The 20,385-nt window shown below is 35.6% G+C and overlaps 1 protein-coding gene across 1 annotated transcript in view; it reads left to right on the forward strand.

Annotated features, from left to right (window-relative positions):
• The window catches only part of WASL (WASP like actin nucleation promoting factor), a 109,160-nt gene that overhangs the window by 50,569 nt on the left and 38,206 nt on the right, over window positions 1–20,385 (forward strand). The window contains exons 4-5 of the mRNA XM_072652851.1: window positions 1,918–2,014; window positions 6,794–6,817. Of these exons, the coding sequence (XP_072508952.1) occupies window positions 1,918–2,014; window positions 6,794–6,817 (121 nt within the window). The remainder of the gene's footprint in view (window positions 1–1,917; window positions 2,015–6,793; window positions 6,818–20,385) is intronic.

The raw sequence follows: 20,385 nt of genomic DNA on the forward strand, positions 1-20,385 counted from the left end.
TTTGCTAGAGGTTGCTGAAAATATACTTTAAGCATATAATTCTTTATAATAAAACAAGGGATCAATTCTGATAATATGCAATTTTCCTAACATAGTAACCATGAAATAACCCGTAAAATAACCCAGTACACAAAATAAAATTGGTGACATGCAAAACATTTTCTAATTTCTTAGAATTCTGTGACCTTTTGTGCTAACAGCTTACTTTAAAAAAGTACTGATTTTTAACAGTATTCACACATGAAATCTAAATTATCACAAAATAAATTAAAATTCTTAAAATAAAACATTTTTTTTAAAATCTGAAACTTATATATGGTGGTGTGATCATGTTGTGCTGTATACTGTACTGTTGTAAACCTCTCTACCTTGGCTGCCCTCTGAAAACTACTGTTGGAAGATGCTGAGACTAGTAAGGTCTTGACATCATCTCCAACATTTTGTCCTTCATGGCTGGTGAATGCCGTTGAACCAGCTTGAAATAATTCACTGTCTGCTATGGCTGCTTCCTGCACTGTTTGAGATCCTTAAGGGTCTCAGTGTATGGGAATATAGCAGAGGCGAGTTGACATTTAACTTTGAGGTTGCCACTGATGATGGGATTGGCAGCCTCAGTGTCCCTAGCCAGCTAGTTGATTAGACCAACAGTGGCAGCAGACATTTCTGGCAAGAAGTTTATCTGACATCTTTATTTTCTCACTAAGCTGCATCACTGACTTGGCATGTTGGGGCTGAGCCTAGAGGACTTCACTTTCGCTGGCATAATTGCAACCCAAAACTTGAGTTTTATTTTTATTTTTATTTTTTTAATGTTTAACAATCACTGCCATACAATTGAGATTTTATCCCCCCCACGCCTACCCCCCACTACCCCCCTCCCTCCCCATGACTGCATACAATTCTGTATAGGTTCTACATATACTTTCCTATTGAGTACATTTTCACTATAGTCATGCTATGTAGTCGGACTAAAATAAATGGAAGAAATCATATAGCAAATCAAAACATGATTCACAAAAACATACACATACACAAACATGATCTGCTACATTCTGCGAATGACTTCCATATTTCTTTCTCTGAGTGTGGAAGGCATTTTGCCTTAGAGAACCACCATTGGGATTTTTTTTTATTTTTTTATTTTTAAGAAGTTCTTGCGTTATTATGAAATTCCAAGTCTACCAGAAAAAACTCTCACACACTGTGGTCGTTGCTGTGCACAGAGTTCTCCTGGTTCTGCTCCTTTCACTCAGCATCAGGTCATATAAGTCCTTCCAGGCCTCTCTGAAGTCTTCTTGTTCATCATTTCTTATGGCACAATAGTACTCCATTACATTCATATACCATAATTTATTCAGCCATTCCCCAATTGATGGACATCCCCTTGACTTCCAGTTTTTGGCAACTACAAAGAAAACTTGAGTTTTAAAGGCAAACATACAATGAAAATACACCGTAAATATAAGGGGAGGGCTTCACGTGGTTGCGTGAACAAGATCAGTGAAACTCCCTACTAGGACACCAACTTCTTCTCAGACTTGTGCACATTTGTATCTCATGTTTTTCTCTACTTAACACAGCCATGAATGTGCATGGTTGCCAACGTGAAAGGTAAAATGAGTCACTAATAAAATCACTCGACTGCTTGAAGTTGATAAAGTTAAATGTGCAAATATTGAGAACTGACTGTGTAGAATAATACACAACTCTTTACAGTTGAAGGCCAGGGTTGTGTTCAGTACTATTCCATTTCTCATCCTTTACCCTAGTTAGGACATGGTAATTTTATTTTTTGCAATTGAAATGAACCATTGTTTCATGTACCGTTTAGTAATTTTTTTTTGCCTATATATCTCAAGGCAAATCTAGTAACAATTTCTTTTTTTTCTTTGAATTTTAACTTCTCAACAATTTCAGACTTGTCAAGTTGGTCTTAATTTTGCCAATGAAGAAGAAGCAAAAAAATTCCGAAAAACAGTTACAGACCTTTTGGGGCGGCGACAGAGAAAATCTGGTAAGTATCCTTTGCCAAAAAATAAAGGAGAAGAAGAAAATGTGGTAGGCAACTAGTTTCCTAAGAATAAGATTTATGCAAGGGTCAGTCCAGTAAATCTTCCATATGGGTGTAGTTTATCAGATCTATGTGGATGTTTATATTACTGTGGGTGATAGAAAGAGAGCAAATCCCTGTCTATAATGTACAGAAGGTAACTAGAAATACTGTTAAGGTAATTGGGGTTACAGACTTGAAAAGAGTGCAGATTTGTAAAACATCCACATAACAGTGATTGTTGAGGTTCTGATAGTGCGGTTGAGATTCCCAAGAGAAATAGTGTCCAAGAAAAAGAAGATAAGAAGATTGAGAATAGAGGTCTGGGAAACAAACTCTCAAATTTAGAGATTGGGAAGAAGAGGAGCCAGGATTTGAGACAGAGAAGTACTTATAGAAATGGGAGTGGAATCTTGAAAGTAAATACAGTGTCAGGGAAACCAAGGGAGAGGAGAGTTTTAAGGAGGTGGTAGTCAGCAGTGTCAAATACAGCAAAGAAATTAGGAAGCCTGGGAAAAGATAACAAATAGGAAGTGATTAAGGAAAAGAACAAAATTGTATATAATTATCTAGATTATATTGAATAGCCTAAAAGTGAAATAATTCTTCAGGAATGAGGAAAAATTATATTTTGCTAGCATAGTTAGGAAGTCTTCATGGACGAGACAGACCTTGAACCAGTAATGAAGGTTTTCATGTTGAAGTAACCGTATCATACAATCCAAATTTTCAACCATGGAAACCTTTGTGATTGAATCAGCTAAACACTAAAATCCTTTTTGGTCCTGGGATTCTGTTCCCTTTCATGGGACAGTGAGTGAGAAGACCCTGCTTAAGTGGAATATTAGATTTGTTTCAGAGAATGATGTGATGCAGATTTAATACATGGGTCAGTGAAGATTATAGAGAGGTCTTGCTATGTACTAGAGTTGGAGTAAAGAAACTAGATTTAAATCCTTCTATTTAATAGCTGTGTGACTGTAGGCAGGTCACCTAAATGTCTCTAAATCTCCATTTTCTCATGTCTAAGATGGGGATAATATTTGCACAACTTATCATAGGAGACATTGTAAACAACAACTTCTGTTAATTTTAAAGAGTGGTTGCAGGAAATCAACATTAAGGAATAGAGGAATATAAGAGATCTTTCAAAAGAAGAAATTAGAACTTGGGATGAATGAATTAAAGATAATTTTGAAGGTTGTGAGCTTTCATTAGTAGAAAAGACTGCTAGACAGGTTTCTGTCCTTTTAATACATAGCATGCACAGTACACCAGTATAGTTAGATCATTGATTTTATATCTGTAATATTAAAAAACACAGGAGTATCGTAATCACAAGTATTCCAAACTAAAAATAACTGAGTTACTACTTTAACACTGCTGTAATTACATTCTGCCAGCATCCATTCCTCTCCTCTCCTCTGAGGATGATGAAATTCTTCCACATTTTTACACCCCTTTCAGAGTAAAGAACTTAATCTTTGTGCTATTAAAATCGCAACTTAGTTGTTTCTTCTTTGGAGCTAATTGTAACTTCGGCAGCCTTTATTACCCAGCAAGTTATGACACTTATACCAGTGATTTTTTTGAGGGCCTTCACATCTTCACATACCAAGGATCGTATTGATATTGTCTGTTATTTAGAATAGTAACATCTAACATTTATATAGCATTTTATATTATCTCATATGTTTCCCCCAGCAACCCTAAGGAGCAGGTCCCCATTTTACAGATGAGAAAGCAAGGGTCAGTAAGGTTAGGTAACTTTCCCAAAGTCACACAGCAGGTATATATCAGAGGCAGGATTTAAATTCACATTTTCTTGACTCCATGTCTAGCATCCTCACCAGAACATCACCTAGCAGTAGTCCCTGATTTAAAATAACAAGGACAACCAAACATACTTCATACAAGAGACTTGAATTCTTTATGTTTAATTGTGACACAACACATTAGTTAATTTTTTGAGGCATATTGTTGGACACTGTTTTTCACTCATGATACCCCATTTTCCACCTTTAGCTTTAGTGCATATTATGTCATTCAACTGCCATAGTATCTCTCTGGGGAAAGCAAGAAAGGTGTTAGCCCCATTTTGCAGATGAAGAAACTGAGGCTTCACCCAACCTTAAAATGGCTTGCCTAAGGTCACTTGAGTAAGATCCCATTCTTCTGATTCCTAGTTCAGTGCTTTCAACCTTCTCTGTGCTACCACTGTTATGTTTTTTTTAAGCTGGGATTAGGTCAGGCTAGTTCTTAGGCAGTTTTTGTTTGATATTGGAACAAAATAAGATACTTTTAGGTCATTCAGCAGTTAACAAAAAGAGATGTACTTACCATAGGAGAAGGATATTCAGTAAGGGTAGTCATTGAGAATACCTTGAGTTAATTCAGCTGAGGAGAGCTACCTTGTTCAAATTACCCGTCATCACCCCACTCCACCCCAGCCAACCATCAGAGTTCTCCTGGCACTGCTTAGCCCACCAGAAATTGCTGCCAGCAGCTTGAGTGAACCAGGATTTGAGGATAGTTTCAGTACCTTTTTAGGAAAAATTGATCTCACTTGCCCAAAGTAAAAGGTTAGAATATTGCTCCTACCAAAGTATTTTTCTGAATATAAATCATATGTAATATTCTTTATAGAAATAGTTTTTACTTTTTTCCCTCATATGATAATTGTATTAGTTTGAATCCTTAAAATAAGATCAGTTTATTTTCTTATTTATTTTTCTTCATATCAAGTTCACTATCTTATACTCACATGTGACAGTAGTAAAGCTTTTTGTAACGTTTTCATTCAGTAATTAATTTTGCATGAATATGGCACTGAGTCATGTAGGCAGTATTAAGAAGAGTAAGATGCAGATCTTTTTTTGTTGTTGTTGTTAAACAAAATTTCAGTTCAATAGAGAGATCATATATGTACAACCATATTGTATCATTAGAATGTGTTAAATCCCTTAAATGGGACAGCTAGGTTTCAAAGGGCAGGGAACTCCTCTTCCTGAGTTCAAATCTGGCCTCGGATTACTAGCTTTGTGACCCTGGACAAGTCACTTAACCCTGTTTGCTTCAGTTTCCTCATCTATAAAACAAGGTGGAGAAGAAGGAAATGGCAAATCACTCCAGTATCTTTGCCAAGAAAACCCCAAGTGGAGTCATATGAAGAGTTAGACACTGTTGGACTGAGCAACAGCAAATGCCTTCCGTGATATGAATGTTCAGAGTTTAGAGACAGCACTATGAGTTGAGATGATCACTGAAAACTTCATAGAGGATGTAGTGAGCCAGACCTTCAAGAATTGATAATGTAAGGCCATTAGGAAAATCCAGCTATACTATAATTTGTGGCATTTGGGGAGATAGTGGGAGATAATGTTAGAATGTTAGCACAGGACCAGATTTTTAAGAGTCTTGGAATATCAAGCTAAGAAATTTAGATCTTCAGTATGTAATGTGGAATTTTTTTTCTTGAGCAAGTAAGTGGTAAGATCATTACATACTTTCAGTTTACCCATGAATCCATATGAAGAATAAAAGGTAGTGGGGAGAGGTAGGTATCTGGTAGCAATCTAAATGAGAGATAATAACATCTTTGGCTTGGGCTGTGATTACAGAAAGAGAAACCAGGCTTGCTCCCTGGATGTGAGCAGTCAAAGAAGAGAGGGAGAAGTCAAGGATGACTGAAAGAATGGTTCAATAGAAAGACAGGCATAGTGGATTGGGATAGTGTATGATGAATTTTTTTTTGTCACAATGAGCTTGTGATATCAGCAAGATTATGTACAGGAAAAGGAATACAGATTTAAAGTCAGAGAATCTTGGTGTGATTCTTCCATTACTTGTCAAAGTTACTTAACTTTGTTACAGCTAAGTTTCCTCTTTTGTAATAAATAAAGTAGTTGAATTAGAGTTAATCTCTTAAGGTTTCTTCCAGCTCTGAGTCCTATGATCCTAGGTACTTGATATGTATTACATTATTAGATAGGGATATATTTTGAGTGAATTCAGTAAATTATCTTCCCAAACTACCAGATGGGTAATATATTTATATTTCTCATTGCTGGGATTAAATGTTAGCAATTACTCTGTGTAGTTAGTTGCCCACTAATTGATTTGTAATCCTTTAGTTATCTGTAAGTATATTAGAATAATTCTGTGAGCCATATATACACTTTTAGATTTCATTTTAAATTATGTAGAGTGTTACCTTGACTGATGTCCTATATAATGTGAAATTTGTTAAAACCAGGTAATAGCATATTGTAATTTATGTTAATAAAACCTGAGATTTAAAAACCTAAACTTAAAAGCTGTTATATCAGCAATTGACATACAAAACCCTGACGTTTCTCACAAAGTTTGATAGTATAGTTCAATGTACAATACTCAAATACAATATACAAAAGATACGAAAATTAGATTTATGAGTTAGCGTGAACATGACTGACTAAAGCAGGATATGTCTGTAGAGTTTCGACTTTTTTAACCCAAAGAACTCCATTAGAATTACAAAAAGATAAATCATTATTAATAACATAGGTTGTTTACTCAGATGATTCTGTTGTGCCTGGTCTTTGGTAATATTTCCTTTTTATGTGCAATTCTACCAGTTAAGAGGTGCAAAAAAACCCTTTATAGTGTTCAGAAATAAAACTTTAAATGTTTGCCAGAGGTGGAGGTAGGGTTTTAGATATTTCCGCCTTATAAAATATTCTTTTAATCTCTTTTTTTGAACAGAGAAAAGACGAGACCCACCAAATGGTAAGCATTTTTCATTATTATTCCAAAAATAGGCTCTGAATATATGTCTTTCTCGTCATTGTAGAATTATATATCCTATTAAGACAAAACTAAATTGTGAACTGTTGTTTTAACGTATATAAAATACTTTACAAACTTTAAAGCGCTGCATCATTATGCACTAATATTTTTGCTATATTGTTTATTTCATTTTGCAAAAATTCAGTGCCTGCTGAGGGCAGGGACTGACTTCGTGTTGGAGGAGCAAAGTCAAAATCAAGTAGTCCATAAAAGAAATGCCAGAAAAGAGAAACCACAAGATTTGCTAGCTAATCAAATATCTGAGCTGAGTGGCTGTGAGGAATGGGGGGGAACACTGAGGTTGCATACCTTGGTGATTATAGAAGGGGAGATATTGCCTTTGATGAATATAGAGAAGGTCAGGGGAAAAAAGCAACTTTGGATTAAAAGAGAATAAGTTGTTTTGAATGTGTTTGAGATAGCTATAGGTCATCTAGTTTAAGCTTAGGAGAGAGATTGCAGAGATCATTGAGTCATTAGCATAAAACTAGAGGAGGTAATGAACTCGAGTGACCAGCAGAAAATTTTTCTTGAATATAACAATGACATCCACAAAACTGTGCGTCAAAAGCTCCTTTTTCAAGGTGGAGCCAAGATGGTGGAGTAGAAAGACACACAAATGCAGGCTCTCCCCACACAGCTCATAAAATACCTGTAGAGAGGGACTGAACAAATTTTGGAGCAGCAGAAGTGGAGAACAACAGAGTGGAGGAGATTTCCAGCCTAGGGTGACTTGAAAGGCCCACGGGAAATGTCTGTGGCACTGGACAAGGTGTGGAGCCCAGCCCAGCCTTGGCCGTGTGGTGGACAAACAGCCCCCAGAGGCGGAATCTCCAGTTGTGGAATCCACAGTCCCAGTAGCAGCGGGTTCACAGATCCCTGAAAACACAGGAGCCAAAGGTCAGTGAAGAGGTTTTTTCAGCTGGCTGGAAAGGGAGAAGGGCCTTCCCATAGCTCCAGCTGTAGGCAGCGGCTACAGAGGCCACGGTAGCCCCATACAGCTGTCTGCATCCATTGTTGGATTGTAAAACCCCTGGGGGCACTGAGGAGCTAATTATTACTTCTACCCTATGTAGAGGCCCTGAGGTAGCTGGTCTTTGTCTGGCACTGAATGGCGGCCCTGTCCCCACAGCTTGACTGAATCCCAGCCCCTCAGTGCTGGCTTGGTGGAACTGGAGGCCAGGTGGCTGTGGAGAGGAAACTGCTAAGATTATGGGCACAAAAATCCCTACCTGCTCCCAGACCAGTGTATATGCTTGATTGTGCCACCTTGGAGGAACTGAGATCTTACAGATTCCCAGAGTATATCCTACTCTTGACAAAGGACCGAAAAGCCAAGTAACTGGTTGGGAAAATGCCCAAAAAAGGGAAAAAAAAGTAAGACTATAGAAAGTTACTTTCTTGGTGAACAGATATCTCCTCCCATCCTTTCAGATGAGGAAGAACAATGCTTACCATCAGGGAAAGACAAAAAGTCAAGGCTTCTGTATCCCAAACATCCAAAATAAATATTCAGTGGTCTCAGGCCCTGGAAGAGCTCAAAAAGGATTTTGAAAATCAAGAGAGGTGGAGGAAAAACTGGGAAGAAAAATGAGAGAGATGCATGAAAAGCGGGTCAACATCTTTTAAAGGAGACCCAACAACATGCTGAAGAAAATAACACCTTGAAAAATAGGCTAACTCAATTGGCAAAAGAGATTCAAAAAGCCAATGAGGAGAAGAGTGCTTTAAAAAGCAGAATTAGCCAAATGAAAAAGGAGGTTCAAAAGCTCTCTGAAGAAAATAGTTCTTTCAAAATCAGAATGGAACAAATGGAGGCTAATGACTTTATGAGAAACCAAGAAATCACAAAACAAAACCAAAAGAATGAAAAAATGGAAGATAATGTGAAATATCTCATGGGAAAAACAACTGACCTGGAAAATAGATCCAGGAGAGACAATTTAAAAATTATGGGACTCCCTGAAAGCCATGATCAAAACAAGAGCCTAGACATCATCTTTCATGAAATTATCAAGGAAAACTGCCCTGATATTCTAGAACCAGGGGGCAAAATAAATATTGAAAGAATCCACCAATCACCTCCTGAAAGAGCTCCGAAAAGAAAAACTCCTAGGAACATTATGGCCAAATTCCAGAGTTCCCAGGTCAAGGAGAACATATTGCAAGCAGCTAGAAAGAAACAATTCAAGTATTGTGGAAATACAATCAGGATAACACAACATCTAGCAGCTTCTACATTAAGGGATAGAAGGGTATGGAATATGATATTCCAGAAGTCAAAGGAACTAGGACTAAAACCAAGAATCACCTACCCAACAAAACTGAGTATAATACTTCAGGGGAAAAAAATGGTCATTCAATGAAATCAAGGACTTTCAAGCATTCTTGATGAAAAGACCAGAGCTGAAAAGAAAATTTGACCTTCAAACACAAGAATGAAGAGAAGCATGACAAGGTAAACAGCAAAGAAAAATCATAAGGGACTTACTAAAGTTGAGCTATTTACATTCCTACATGGAAAAACAATATTTGTAACTTGAAACTTTTTTCAGTATCTGGGTAGTTGGTGGGATTACACACACACACACACACGTACACACACCCAGAGACAGAGAGCACAGGGTGAATTGAATAGGATGGGATCATATCTTTAAAAAATGAAATTAAGGGGTGAGAGAAATATATTGGGAGGAGAAAGAGAGAAATGGGATGGGGCAAATTATCTCTTATAAAAGAGGCAAGTAAAAGACTTTTTAGTGGAGGGAAAAAGAAGGGAGGTGAGAGAAAAAATATGAAGCTTAACTTTCATCACATTCGACTCAAGGAAGGAATAAAATGCACGCTCATTTTGGTATGAAAACCTGTCTTACGATACAGGAAAATGGGGGAGAAGGGGATAAGCAGGGTGGGGGGGGAGGTGGGAAGGGAGGGCAATGAGAGGAGGGAGCAATTTGAAGTCAACACTCTTGGGGAGGGACAGGATCAAAAGAGAGAATAGAAGCAGTGGGGGACAGGATAGGATGGAGGGAAATATAGTTAGTCTTACACAACATGACTATTATGGAAGTCATTAGCAAAACTACACAGATATGGCCTATATTGAATTGCTTGCCTTCCAAAGGGAATGGGTAGGGAGGGAGGGATGAAGAGAAGTTGGAACTCACAGTTTTAGGAACAACTGTTGAGTTCTGTTCTTCCTACTAGGAAATAAGGAATACACGTAAAGGGGTATAGAAAGTTATCTGGCCCTACAGGACAAAAGAAAAGATGGGGACAAGGGAAGGGAGGGATGATAGAAGAGAAGGCAGATTGGTGATAGGGGCAATTAGAATGCTTGGTGTTTTGGGGTGGGGGGAGGGGACAAATGGGGAGAAAATTTGGAAATTTTTGTGGAATCAAAATTTTGTGGAAATGAATGTTGAAAGTTTAAATAAATTTAAATATATATATATATATATATATATATATATATATATACACACACACACACATATATATAAACCTTTTTCTTTTCTGCAACAAGGTCCCCCTTAATTCTATGATTACATAGGGGGATGGGTAACACAGCCTCTGAGTTTGGAAAATGGTAATGAGCAACTCAGAGCAGTTTGATCAAGGCCTTTTTCCTGTCTTATTTTAAAAGTGGATTTTAGAGAAGCTAGAATTTATTTTGGCTTGTATATTTAGAGAAGTAGAGTTTATTTTCCCGTGAAGATTGTCTGTGATTTAATATTGAAGGACATGTACCGTAATAAGATGTATTTGACTACTAAAACTTCATTATCACTATTGTGAATAGGAAAATAAAGTTGGATGATAGATAATTGAGAAACTGTACAATGAGCTCTTGATTGTTATTTTCCTCATAAAAGAACTTGTGCTCAGTGTAATTAGCATTTTTCATTCACCAGATTTATTCTTTACCTTTGTTTTTTAAATGCCTTCAGTCTTTTCAGTACTCTGAAATTTATCAACATTTATCCTTCTTTTGGAGTAAACAGTTGTTCTAGATGTGCTGTTGACCTCATGAATTGAGCAGCATCAAATGACTTTATCACATTGATTCTGAATACAATGAGCACTACTCAAGCTTCAGAATTGTCACTTGAGTAATATACATCATGTTTCATATGTTAAGAATCAAAATGTTTTTTGAGGTCCCTTACATGTGTTGTGTTGTACTCATCAAATTAAGAATTAAAACAGAAAAATCTAGTTTATGACCCAAGGAACTTTTATTAACAACATCTATAATAAAGTTCTAGGGATACAAATTATGTATGAACTTGAAAAAATATACATAAATGTACATATGTGCATATGTATGTACATATATATGTGTGTTTCATTGTTTTAAAAACTATAACAACTCATTAGGATAGGGCTTTTCAGTTTATTTTCAAGCCCTGATTCCTTCTGTAAAATTACTAAATGAAGCAATCAGTCTAATGCATCCAAAAATCTTTGTATTTGACTCTGGAATGCATCATTTTTGGATTCAGTACATTTAAAATTATATTGTATTACATGGGCATAGTAAGTTGGTTTGTATCCCTTAGGTATATGGTAGCATTGCACCATGAGAATTTGTTGAGAAATGGGAGGAAATTAAATCAGAATCATAAAATACTCAAATTTGCATAGTGTATGAACTACAAGTGATTAAAGAGTTCATTGTCAACCTTTTACTGCAGTTGTTGACATTTATTGCTCTTTTATACATTTAACCTTATTGCTAAATAGAAGTATATGAATGGTAGATACCTATTTAGTGGGTAGGTAGTCTGTAAAGTGACTGTGACTGTGTGGACTCAGTTTCACAAATTGGAATTTCCTTTAATAAGCATCTAGTCATAAATAAATAGATTGGACTTCCATTATGTTACCTGTACCTGCATAACATTCTGACACTAAGTTGTAGAGCTTTCCCGGTTGCTCCCCCTCTTCTCCCCACCTCTCCACCCCTTTCATGTTTCTAGTCAATGTGATGCTGCCACCTGGTGGAAGCAGCTGCCTCCATAGTCCACACTAGGAAACTGATTTCCATAGTTCTAGATTTTCACTGTGAATTTTAATAAATTTCTTTTAAAAGGTAAAGCTCATATTAATCATATATTATACTTTTTTGAAATGATATAGAATTTTATGGAAGGTTTTTAAGAAATTAACATGCTATATATATGATTCAGCATGATTCTTATAATTCTTAGATTTTCTTTCCTAAATTCTCCCCGAATTCTAGCTTGTGGTCTAAATCCTTCTACAGGGTTTATCTCATCTTTCACTGTCTGGTACCAGAGAATATTTGGGCTCTCTTTTTCTGCTTGAAATCCAATGGCTCCTTCTAGGCTAACTAAAGAGAAGGGCGTAAGGTATACTTTGGACCCACAGGATGGACTTGAAAGGGTTTTGCTGCTCCCTCTGATTTGACTATATCCTGAACTGTTTAGGATAGCTCTTCAATTTCCTTGTGATTCTTTATCCCTCGGTAAAAAGAGAGGTAACTTTTCCACATTATGCCTTTCAGAGAAAAGTTATAATAGTTCCATTCTTTTGCTATTTGCTTCCTAAGCAAAAATTATCAGCTGAAAGTATCTTCATATAAGCATGATCTTTCTTTTTACCAAATTCCTAATAATTGAACTGCTAGGTGGTGCAATGGATATAATGCCAAGTTTAGAGTCAGAAAGACTCATTTTGAATTCAAATCTGGACTCAGCCACTTAACTAGCTGTGTGACCCTGGGCAAGTCACTGTTTGCCTCAGTTTCCTCATCTGTAAATGAGCCAGAGAAGGAAATGACAAACCATTCCGGTATCTTTATCAAGAAAATCCCAAATGAATCAGAAGTCAGACTTGATTAAAATGACTGAACAACAATAATTGTTGCTGTATCTCTTACATAGAATGTTCTTTCTAAGAGGCATTTTTTCAGCAAGATTTTTAAAATATGGTTTCTTTTACTCTTTAAACTCTGAAGTACAAGTTGTTTCCGGCAAATCTAAGTACTTCTGTCACATGAATATGAAAAAAAAATTTTACATACTGTCTTCCAAAGATTGATGTTTCTAATTGCATATGGCATAACAGAAATGCCATCAAATTCTAGGATGTCATGGGATTTCCTTAGTGAGATTCATGTTAACTTAAAAAATAATTGTCTTAACAATCATACCGGAAAAAAAAATGGATTTTAAAAATCTTTATTTTTCAGATTCTGACCAACATAAGTTAGTCTGTTGAGTTAGTATATAATTACGTTTATCTAATACAGGCACTGCAAATAGACAGTGGGTTGAGCCCAAAAATGAATAAGAGAGAATGGTCTGGACCACAGTCTAGAAATTGTTCTGTACTTTGAAAGATCCCAAATTTTGCCCTGAGAGAGACAAACCCATCTTTTTAACATCACTGTGTGCCTGGTTATACTGAATCATTGTGAATGCTGGAATAGTACTCTCTCCAAGAGAAAAGAATTGCAGATTAACCAAAGGACAGTGATCAGATATATTGTGGGTATAAATAAATGCAGCTTATTTTCATTGTTGGCATATACAGAAGTGACTGTAGTCATGCCATGCAGAATATGTATGACTAGGTAAAATTGCACAGTCGAGGTGTAGTATTTTTTGTGAGAGATAATAAGGGCATTGTCTCTGTCATAGACGTTCTGTTATATACTCTGATAGAGTAGGTAAGAGAGAGTTAAGTATAATAAAACAGGAAAGATTGGAAGGGAACAAGTTATAAAAGACTTTAAAAACTGAACAGAATTTTTATATTTTATTCTGGAGCTATTAGAAAGCTACTAGAGTTTATTGAAAAGAGAAGTGACATAGTGCGCTTTAGGAAGATTTTGGTTTTTTTTTAATCTAATTAATTTATTTGTTTTCAGTTTTCAGAAATCAGTTCCATAAGTTTTAAATTTTCTCCCCCTCCCTCTCCCCTCCCTCCCTAAGATGGCATGCAATTTTATGTGGGTTCTACAATTACATTCTTATTAAACACATTTTCACATTTGTCATGTTGCATAGAAGAATTAAAACCAAGGAGAAACCATGAGAAAAAACAAACCAAACTAAAGCATAACTCAAGAGAAAATAGTCTGCTTCATTCTACTTTCCAATTCCATAGATCTTTCTCTGCATGTGGACGGCATTTTGCCCCAAGAGTCCTTTGGGAATGTTTTAGGTCCTTGGATTGTTGTGAAGGACTAAGTCTATCAGAAACCATCCTCACACACTGTGGCTGTTACCGTGTATAATGTTCTGGTTCTGCTCACTTCACTCAGCATGAGCTCATATAAGTCTTTCCAGGTTTTTCTGAAGTCTAACTGTTCATCATTTCTTATAGCACGAAAATATTCTGTTACATTCATGTACCACAACTTGATCAGCTATTTCCCAATTGATGGGCATTCCCTCAATTTAGGAGGATTGTTTTGATAGCTGAATAGAGGTTGAATTAGAATAAAGAGAAACTTTAGTCATAGAGACTATCCAGCAGGCATATAAGAGAGATATTGTGAAGGTAGAATTAACTGGATGTGGCCACAAACTGGAAATGGGATTGCAGAGATTGCTGCTGCTGCTGTTTACCATTTGTTCTTGAAGAGGACCATGACATCGGGAAAGCAATGCCATGACATGCAAGTGTCAAGGGCTAAATAAAAAGATCTGGAAATCATCTGCATAACAATGATAGTTGAATCCATGGAAGCTTAGGAAATAACCAAGAAAAGGGCCTAGGAGACAGCTTTGAGGAATACCATGGTTACTGAGTGTGATCTATGTGAAGATCCAGCAGAGGATATTGAAAGTGAGCGGTCAGGTAAAAGAGGAACCAGGAGAGAGCAGTGTCCTGACATTGTAAGACTTCAGTAGCACTTCCATGAAGTAGAAGGAGACAAAGAGGAAGGCTTTTTAAAAGCATGTCAGTTATGCTCTCTGTGAAGGGTTTATGGGAGAACTTGGACAAGAATTGCACAGGTGTGGTTTGGCTATGATATAAACCAGTGGAGTAAGAGCACCCAAATTGATGAGATTATGGATGCAGTAATAGATTTCTTAATCTAGTACCTTTTTCTAACTACCAGAGTCCCATTGTGTATTCTTAAGTACTGTAGTTGATTTCTGGTTTTGTAGTACATGTTCTAGAAAGTTATGTATAAATCAGATGTTTGGGGGGGATAATTAAGTAATTTGAAATGTGTTGGAGGACCTTAATATTTAAAGGAATGCTGTAATTCCATTTCTAACCCTCTTTCTTACCCCCTTATTTTATTTGGAGATCATTCCAATATAATCGACTCACACCCATGCCCTCTGTCTGTGTACTTTTTAACTGCCATAATAATGATAAAGTTCTTAGGAGTTAGGTGTATCATCTTCCCATACTGGAGTATAAACAGTTTCAAATTTATTGAGTCCCTTATGCCTTCTAATTCATGTTGACCTTTTGTTTCTTCTCTTCAGTCTTGTGTTTGAATGTCAAATTCCCTATTCAGCTCTGGTTATTTTATCAGGAATGCTTAATATTTCACTAATTAATTTCATTAATGCTATTTCATTAATTGTCATTTTTCCCTATTGAAGGATTGCACTCAGTTTTCCTGTGTAGTTTATTCTTTGCCTTTTATTATATCATATTCCACATCTCCTGTTTCTTTAATGTGGAAGCCACTGAATCTTGTGTGGTTCTCACTCTGCCTCCATAAAATTTGAATTATTTTTGGCTGGTTGATATATTTTCTTTTTAATCTGGAAACTCTGGGATTTGGCTGTAATATTACTGAGAGTTTTAATTTTGGGATTTCTTTCAGGGAGTGATCAGTGGATTCTTTCAGTTTCTGTTTTACCTTTTAGGTCTAAGTTATCAGGGCAGTTTTCCTTGATGACTTCCTGAAATATGATGCCTAGGCTCTTGTTTTTTTTTTTTTTTTTGTATTATGGCTTTCAGGGAGCCCAGTAATTCTTAAATGAACTCTCCTCACTCTGTTTTCTAGGTCATTTGTTTTTCCAATCAGATATTTCCCATTTTCTTCTATATTTTTTTCATTCTTTTGACTTTATTTTTTATTATTTCATGGCGTCATTAGCTTTCACTTAACTCTTATATTTTAAGGGATTATTTTCTTCATAGAATTTTTGTACTTCTGTTCCCATTTGGCTAATTCAGCTTTTTAAGAAGTTCATCTCTTCAGTGAATTTTACCATTAGGGCAATAAGGTGTTATTTTCTTCAGTATTTTTTGTGTGTCTCTATTACCAAACTGTTACTTTTCTTTTTGTAATTTTTTTTTTTTTTGCATCATTCTTATTTACTCAATTTTTCCTCTATCACTCATCTCTTTTTCTTTGAGGAATTCTTTTTTGGGTTTGGGTCCAGTGAGCATTTTGGGGGGGCTTTTTTGGTATCTGTTTTGACATGTCTTCTCTGAATTTGTCTTGCTCTTCCCTGCCTGTGTAGTACCTCTTTGTAGTCAGATTATTTTGTTGTTTGTTTGCTCATTTTATCCAACCTACTGAACCTTATCTTAAAGTTTTGCTCTGATCTCCTAGGGGTTGGATGAGTACCATCCCAAGCTTCAGGTTTTTTCTTGTTGTTCTTTTCTGAAATATTTTTGGGAGGGAGGTCTTTAACTTAGAAAATTAACTCAATATAATGTTATTTCATTTAGAAATGAATACTTATTCTATTCTTTATTGACATAGTGTACATAAGACCATTTTCAAAAACAAATTTATTTAGAATGACTAATAATATGAATTTTAGATTTCTCGCAGAATTACAAGATTTATGTTACATTAGTATTTAATGGTTATATAAAAAGCATTAATCTATATTTTCTTGGGATAAGTTTCCTACTCTAGTATAGTGTTTTAATCAAATTTAACTCACTATTATTGTAATGATTTCCATAGAATTTTGACTAAGAGAGATTTTTTTAAATGTTATTTTACAGACTATTTCTAAGTAACATGTGCTGCAGTTTGAACTATTTTTGAGATTCAAATGTTCATTGTCTGTATTAGGAAACACTTGAGTGGTAATTTTAAGATCTGGAACATTTTCATGACTTATAAAATTATCAAAACATGTTTTACACAATGTTTACTGGAGCCTCTTCCAAAGACACTGTCAGTGTTAATTTCTTTGGATGCTTGGAACCTTTGTACTGTCAGATACTTCCTAATTATGATTTGTATGAGCCTTTTGAACTATGTGCTCCTAATACGCAAGGGGCATGTATAATAATGGGAAAAATCTTGCTCAGTGTTAAACATGGTGGTTTGGGAAGAATATAATAGAAATAGTTTCATAAGTACTTTTATTTCTCATGGACTTATAAAATCTAAACAAGAAGGTAACTTTGTTTCTCATGTTTGATTTCCAAAGAAAATAGTTGCTCCCTGTAGTTTTTTTTTTTAATTCTTTAACATTTATTATCATGCTATAAGTATTATTACTACTAGTCCCCATCCTTTTCTTTAATATTGTCCATTGTTCATGGTTCAGACAAGTAAAGATAAAATATAATTCCAGAGTTTGAGTTCTATATTGTATCTAACAGCATACCTTTTTTAAAAAAATAACCATAAAAATGTTATGGGTTACCTTTGAGGTAGCATTATTGATGATGAAATATTTCAGAAGTTGATGAAGCTAATGTACAAAAGCATTTTTATTAAACATTATTTGCTTTTTCCCCCCAAGGCCTTAAGATAGTATGAGGTGTAGTGAATAGAGATTTGATCTTAAGAGTCTGGAAGACCTGGGTTCAGTCTCTACCTCTTGATATATATGGACTGTATGACCTTGAGTAAGTTGTTTACTCTAATAATAAGTTGCAGAACAGTTGCCAATCTGCATTAGTAGTGTTTTCACTGGGAATTCCTTACACCCACAAAATCACAGGTTTGAACAACTACATCAAAAAGCTTATAAAAACAGTTATTTTTCATACTTGTATGAGAAATATGCAGCAATTTTCAGTTTTTTGGGGTTAAAAAATGACAAAAACCTAATTTAGACTTAATACTTCAGATAATCCAATCAAACATATAACTTCAAATAAGATCTATAATGGTAGAGTAATATTATTACAAACTACAGTCATATTTGGGTGATGTGCACAAACACCTGGGAGTTTTGGTGAATTTCATGCTTGATATAAGCCAACAATTTGACAAGGCAACCAGAAAGCTGATATGATTCTAATCGATATTCATAGAAGTTTAGTATCTATAATATCGTAAAAGTATTATGGCAACAATACTCTGCCTTGCACGCTGTTGTAGCTAGGGATTAGCTTTCCAAAAAAACATTCTTTGGGTCCTTTAGCAAATGTCTAGTAGAGCGCTGAGCCCTTTTGGGTTGATCCAACAATTAATCAGGCACAATTTTCCATTTGGGAACATGAGCGGAAATGGTTGTTAATAAGAATTGATAAGCTTATGGACCTGGGGAGAAAATTTTTAGCTAAATACAGATTTGTAAACCTAGGTTTATAATATCCATAAATTGAAATAGTAATTCAGTAATTTTAAAAATACAAGGATACAAGCATTTTTACTCATAGGATAAGAGTTTGATCTCAAATCATTATTTCCATGACAGCCTGTTGAATATTATTGATATTGGATATTCGTGAAGTAGAAGAGGGAAAAATACAGTTTGTTGCCCAGGGTCATTATGAGAAAAGTGTCTTTGCACTGACCTGCCTCCCCCATGCCTGGAATTCTTTCTGTCTTCACATTCACCTCATAAACTCCATCACTTCCTTCAAGGCTTATCCTAAACACCACATTTTACACGAACCCTTACAGGTGTCCTTCCACTTCTATTACTCTGTGTTTAAGTACTTTTCATTTATAATTTATTTATTTGTACTTATTCTGTGTATGTATTTTTTAAAATAAATTTTTATTGATCTTTCATATTAACCCAGTTTCCCCCTGCATTGTCCCTTTTCCCCCAAGTGAGTCATTTTATATAATAAAAAAATTTTTTTTAAAGCAGAATAGAGGAAGAGATTGTCTCATTAGCAAAACTGAACACAGCAGCAACAAAATCCCTAAAAGTTTTCCCAATTTTTGAAGTACACATAATCTCCTTGAAAGCAAGGAATTTTTGTTTGTTTGTTTGTTTTATGTTTCTGATGCTCAGCACAATGCCATGCATTGAAAGTGCTTAATAAATGCTTGTTGTTTAATTAAGATTAATTGGAGTTTGAAGAACTTACTTTAATGAAATGTTTGGTTATTTTTTTTTAAAGAATAATTTTAGTACTTTAAAATCTATCTCATAGCTATAGTTAATGCTTTAAAGAATACTTAAGTATAGTTAATACATAGTAATAAGTATAGCTGTCTGCTCATTAGATATCTCCACTAAATCAACTCATCAAATTCAACACGTCGAAAACCAAATTTGTATTCTTTCCTGATCTCCATTCTCAAATTCTTCTTTCTACTGACTTATTTATTTTCTTTTGATGGTGACACTGTCTTCCTAGTAATCCAGGGTCAGATCTGTTGTAGCCAAACTATGTGCCAAGCCATGGTGATTTTATTTGTGCAATACATTTAATCTTTATCCTCTCCCCTCAACTCTTGACACCTTATCTGTCTCCTTATCACTAATTTGGACTGTTATACTAGGCTTCTAGCTGCTTTTCCTGATTCTTTCTTTTCTAACTCTTCATAGTTTCACGTTTCCCCTATAATACAGTGTTCTGATTGTATCACTTGATTTCTTAAAAACCTTCAGTGGCTAGGTAGAGGCACCAGGAACTTGAGGAAACAGTCAAGGCCTCACACAGAAAGGAGCACTTGAGCTGAACTTTGAAAAAAATCAAGGATTCAAAGAATCCTTGAGGGAGGAAAGAAGTATGTTGTAGGCTTTGGGAGGAACATAAGCCTTGTGCAAACACATGGAGATGGCAGGTGAAATATCATGTATGAGGAACAGAAAGAAGGCTAGTTTGTTTGGGCCCAAAAGTGGGTGAAGGAGAGTAATAACAGAACAAAACTGAGAAAGGAGCATGGGTCCAGGCCGTGAAGGCTTTAAATTTTAAACAGAAGTTTGTATTTGTTCCTAGGATATAATAGAGAACCACTAGAATTTGAGTTGGGGAGTGACATGGTCAGACTTTTTAGAATTGATTTTTAGAGAGGAGACATGATATAAGAAAGCCAATAAAAAAGGCTCTTGCGGTAGTTCATTTGAGAGGTGATGAGAGCCTGAATTAGAAGGATGATTGTGTGAATAGAGAGGAAACAGCTGTGACAGTGCTGTAGAGACAGAATGGAAAGACTAGGCAACTGATTAAGTAAATTGGTTTTAAAGAGAGTAGGGAGACAAGGATTACTCCAAAGTTGCATACTGGGATGCCAATAAAGGTGGTTGTGATTTGACAGAAATAAAAAATGTTCAGAAGAGGAATGAGTTCTGTATGTGGAAAGAGAGAACAAAACTATTACTGTGCCAGGGAGATAGTATGAT

Source organism: Notamacropus eugenii, chromosome 3, assembly GCF_028372415.1.
Source record: "Notamacropus eugenii isolate mMacEug1 chromosome 3, mMacEug1.pri_v2, whole genome shotgun sequence".
In the NCBI taxonomy this organism is placed as follows: domain Eukaryota; kingdom Metazoa; phylum Chordata; class Mammalia; order Diprotodontia; family Macropodidae; genus Notamacropus; species Notamacropus eugenii.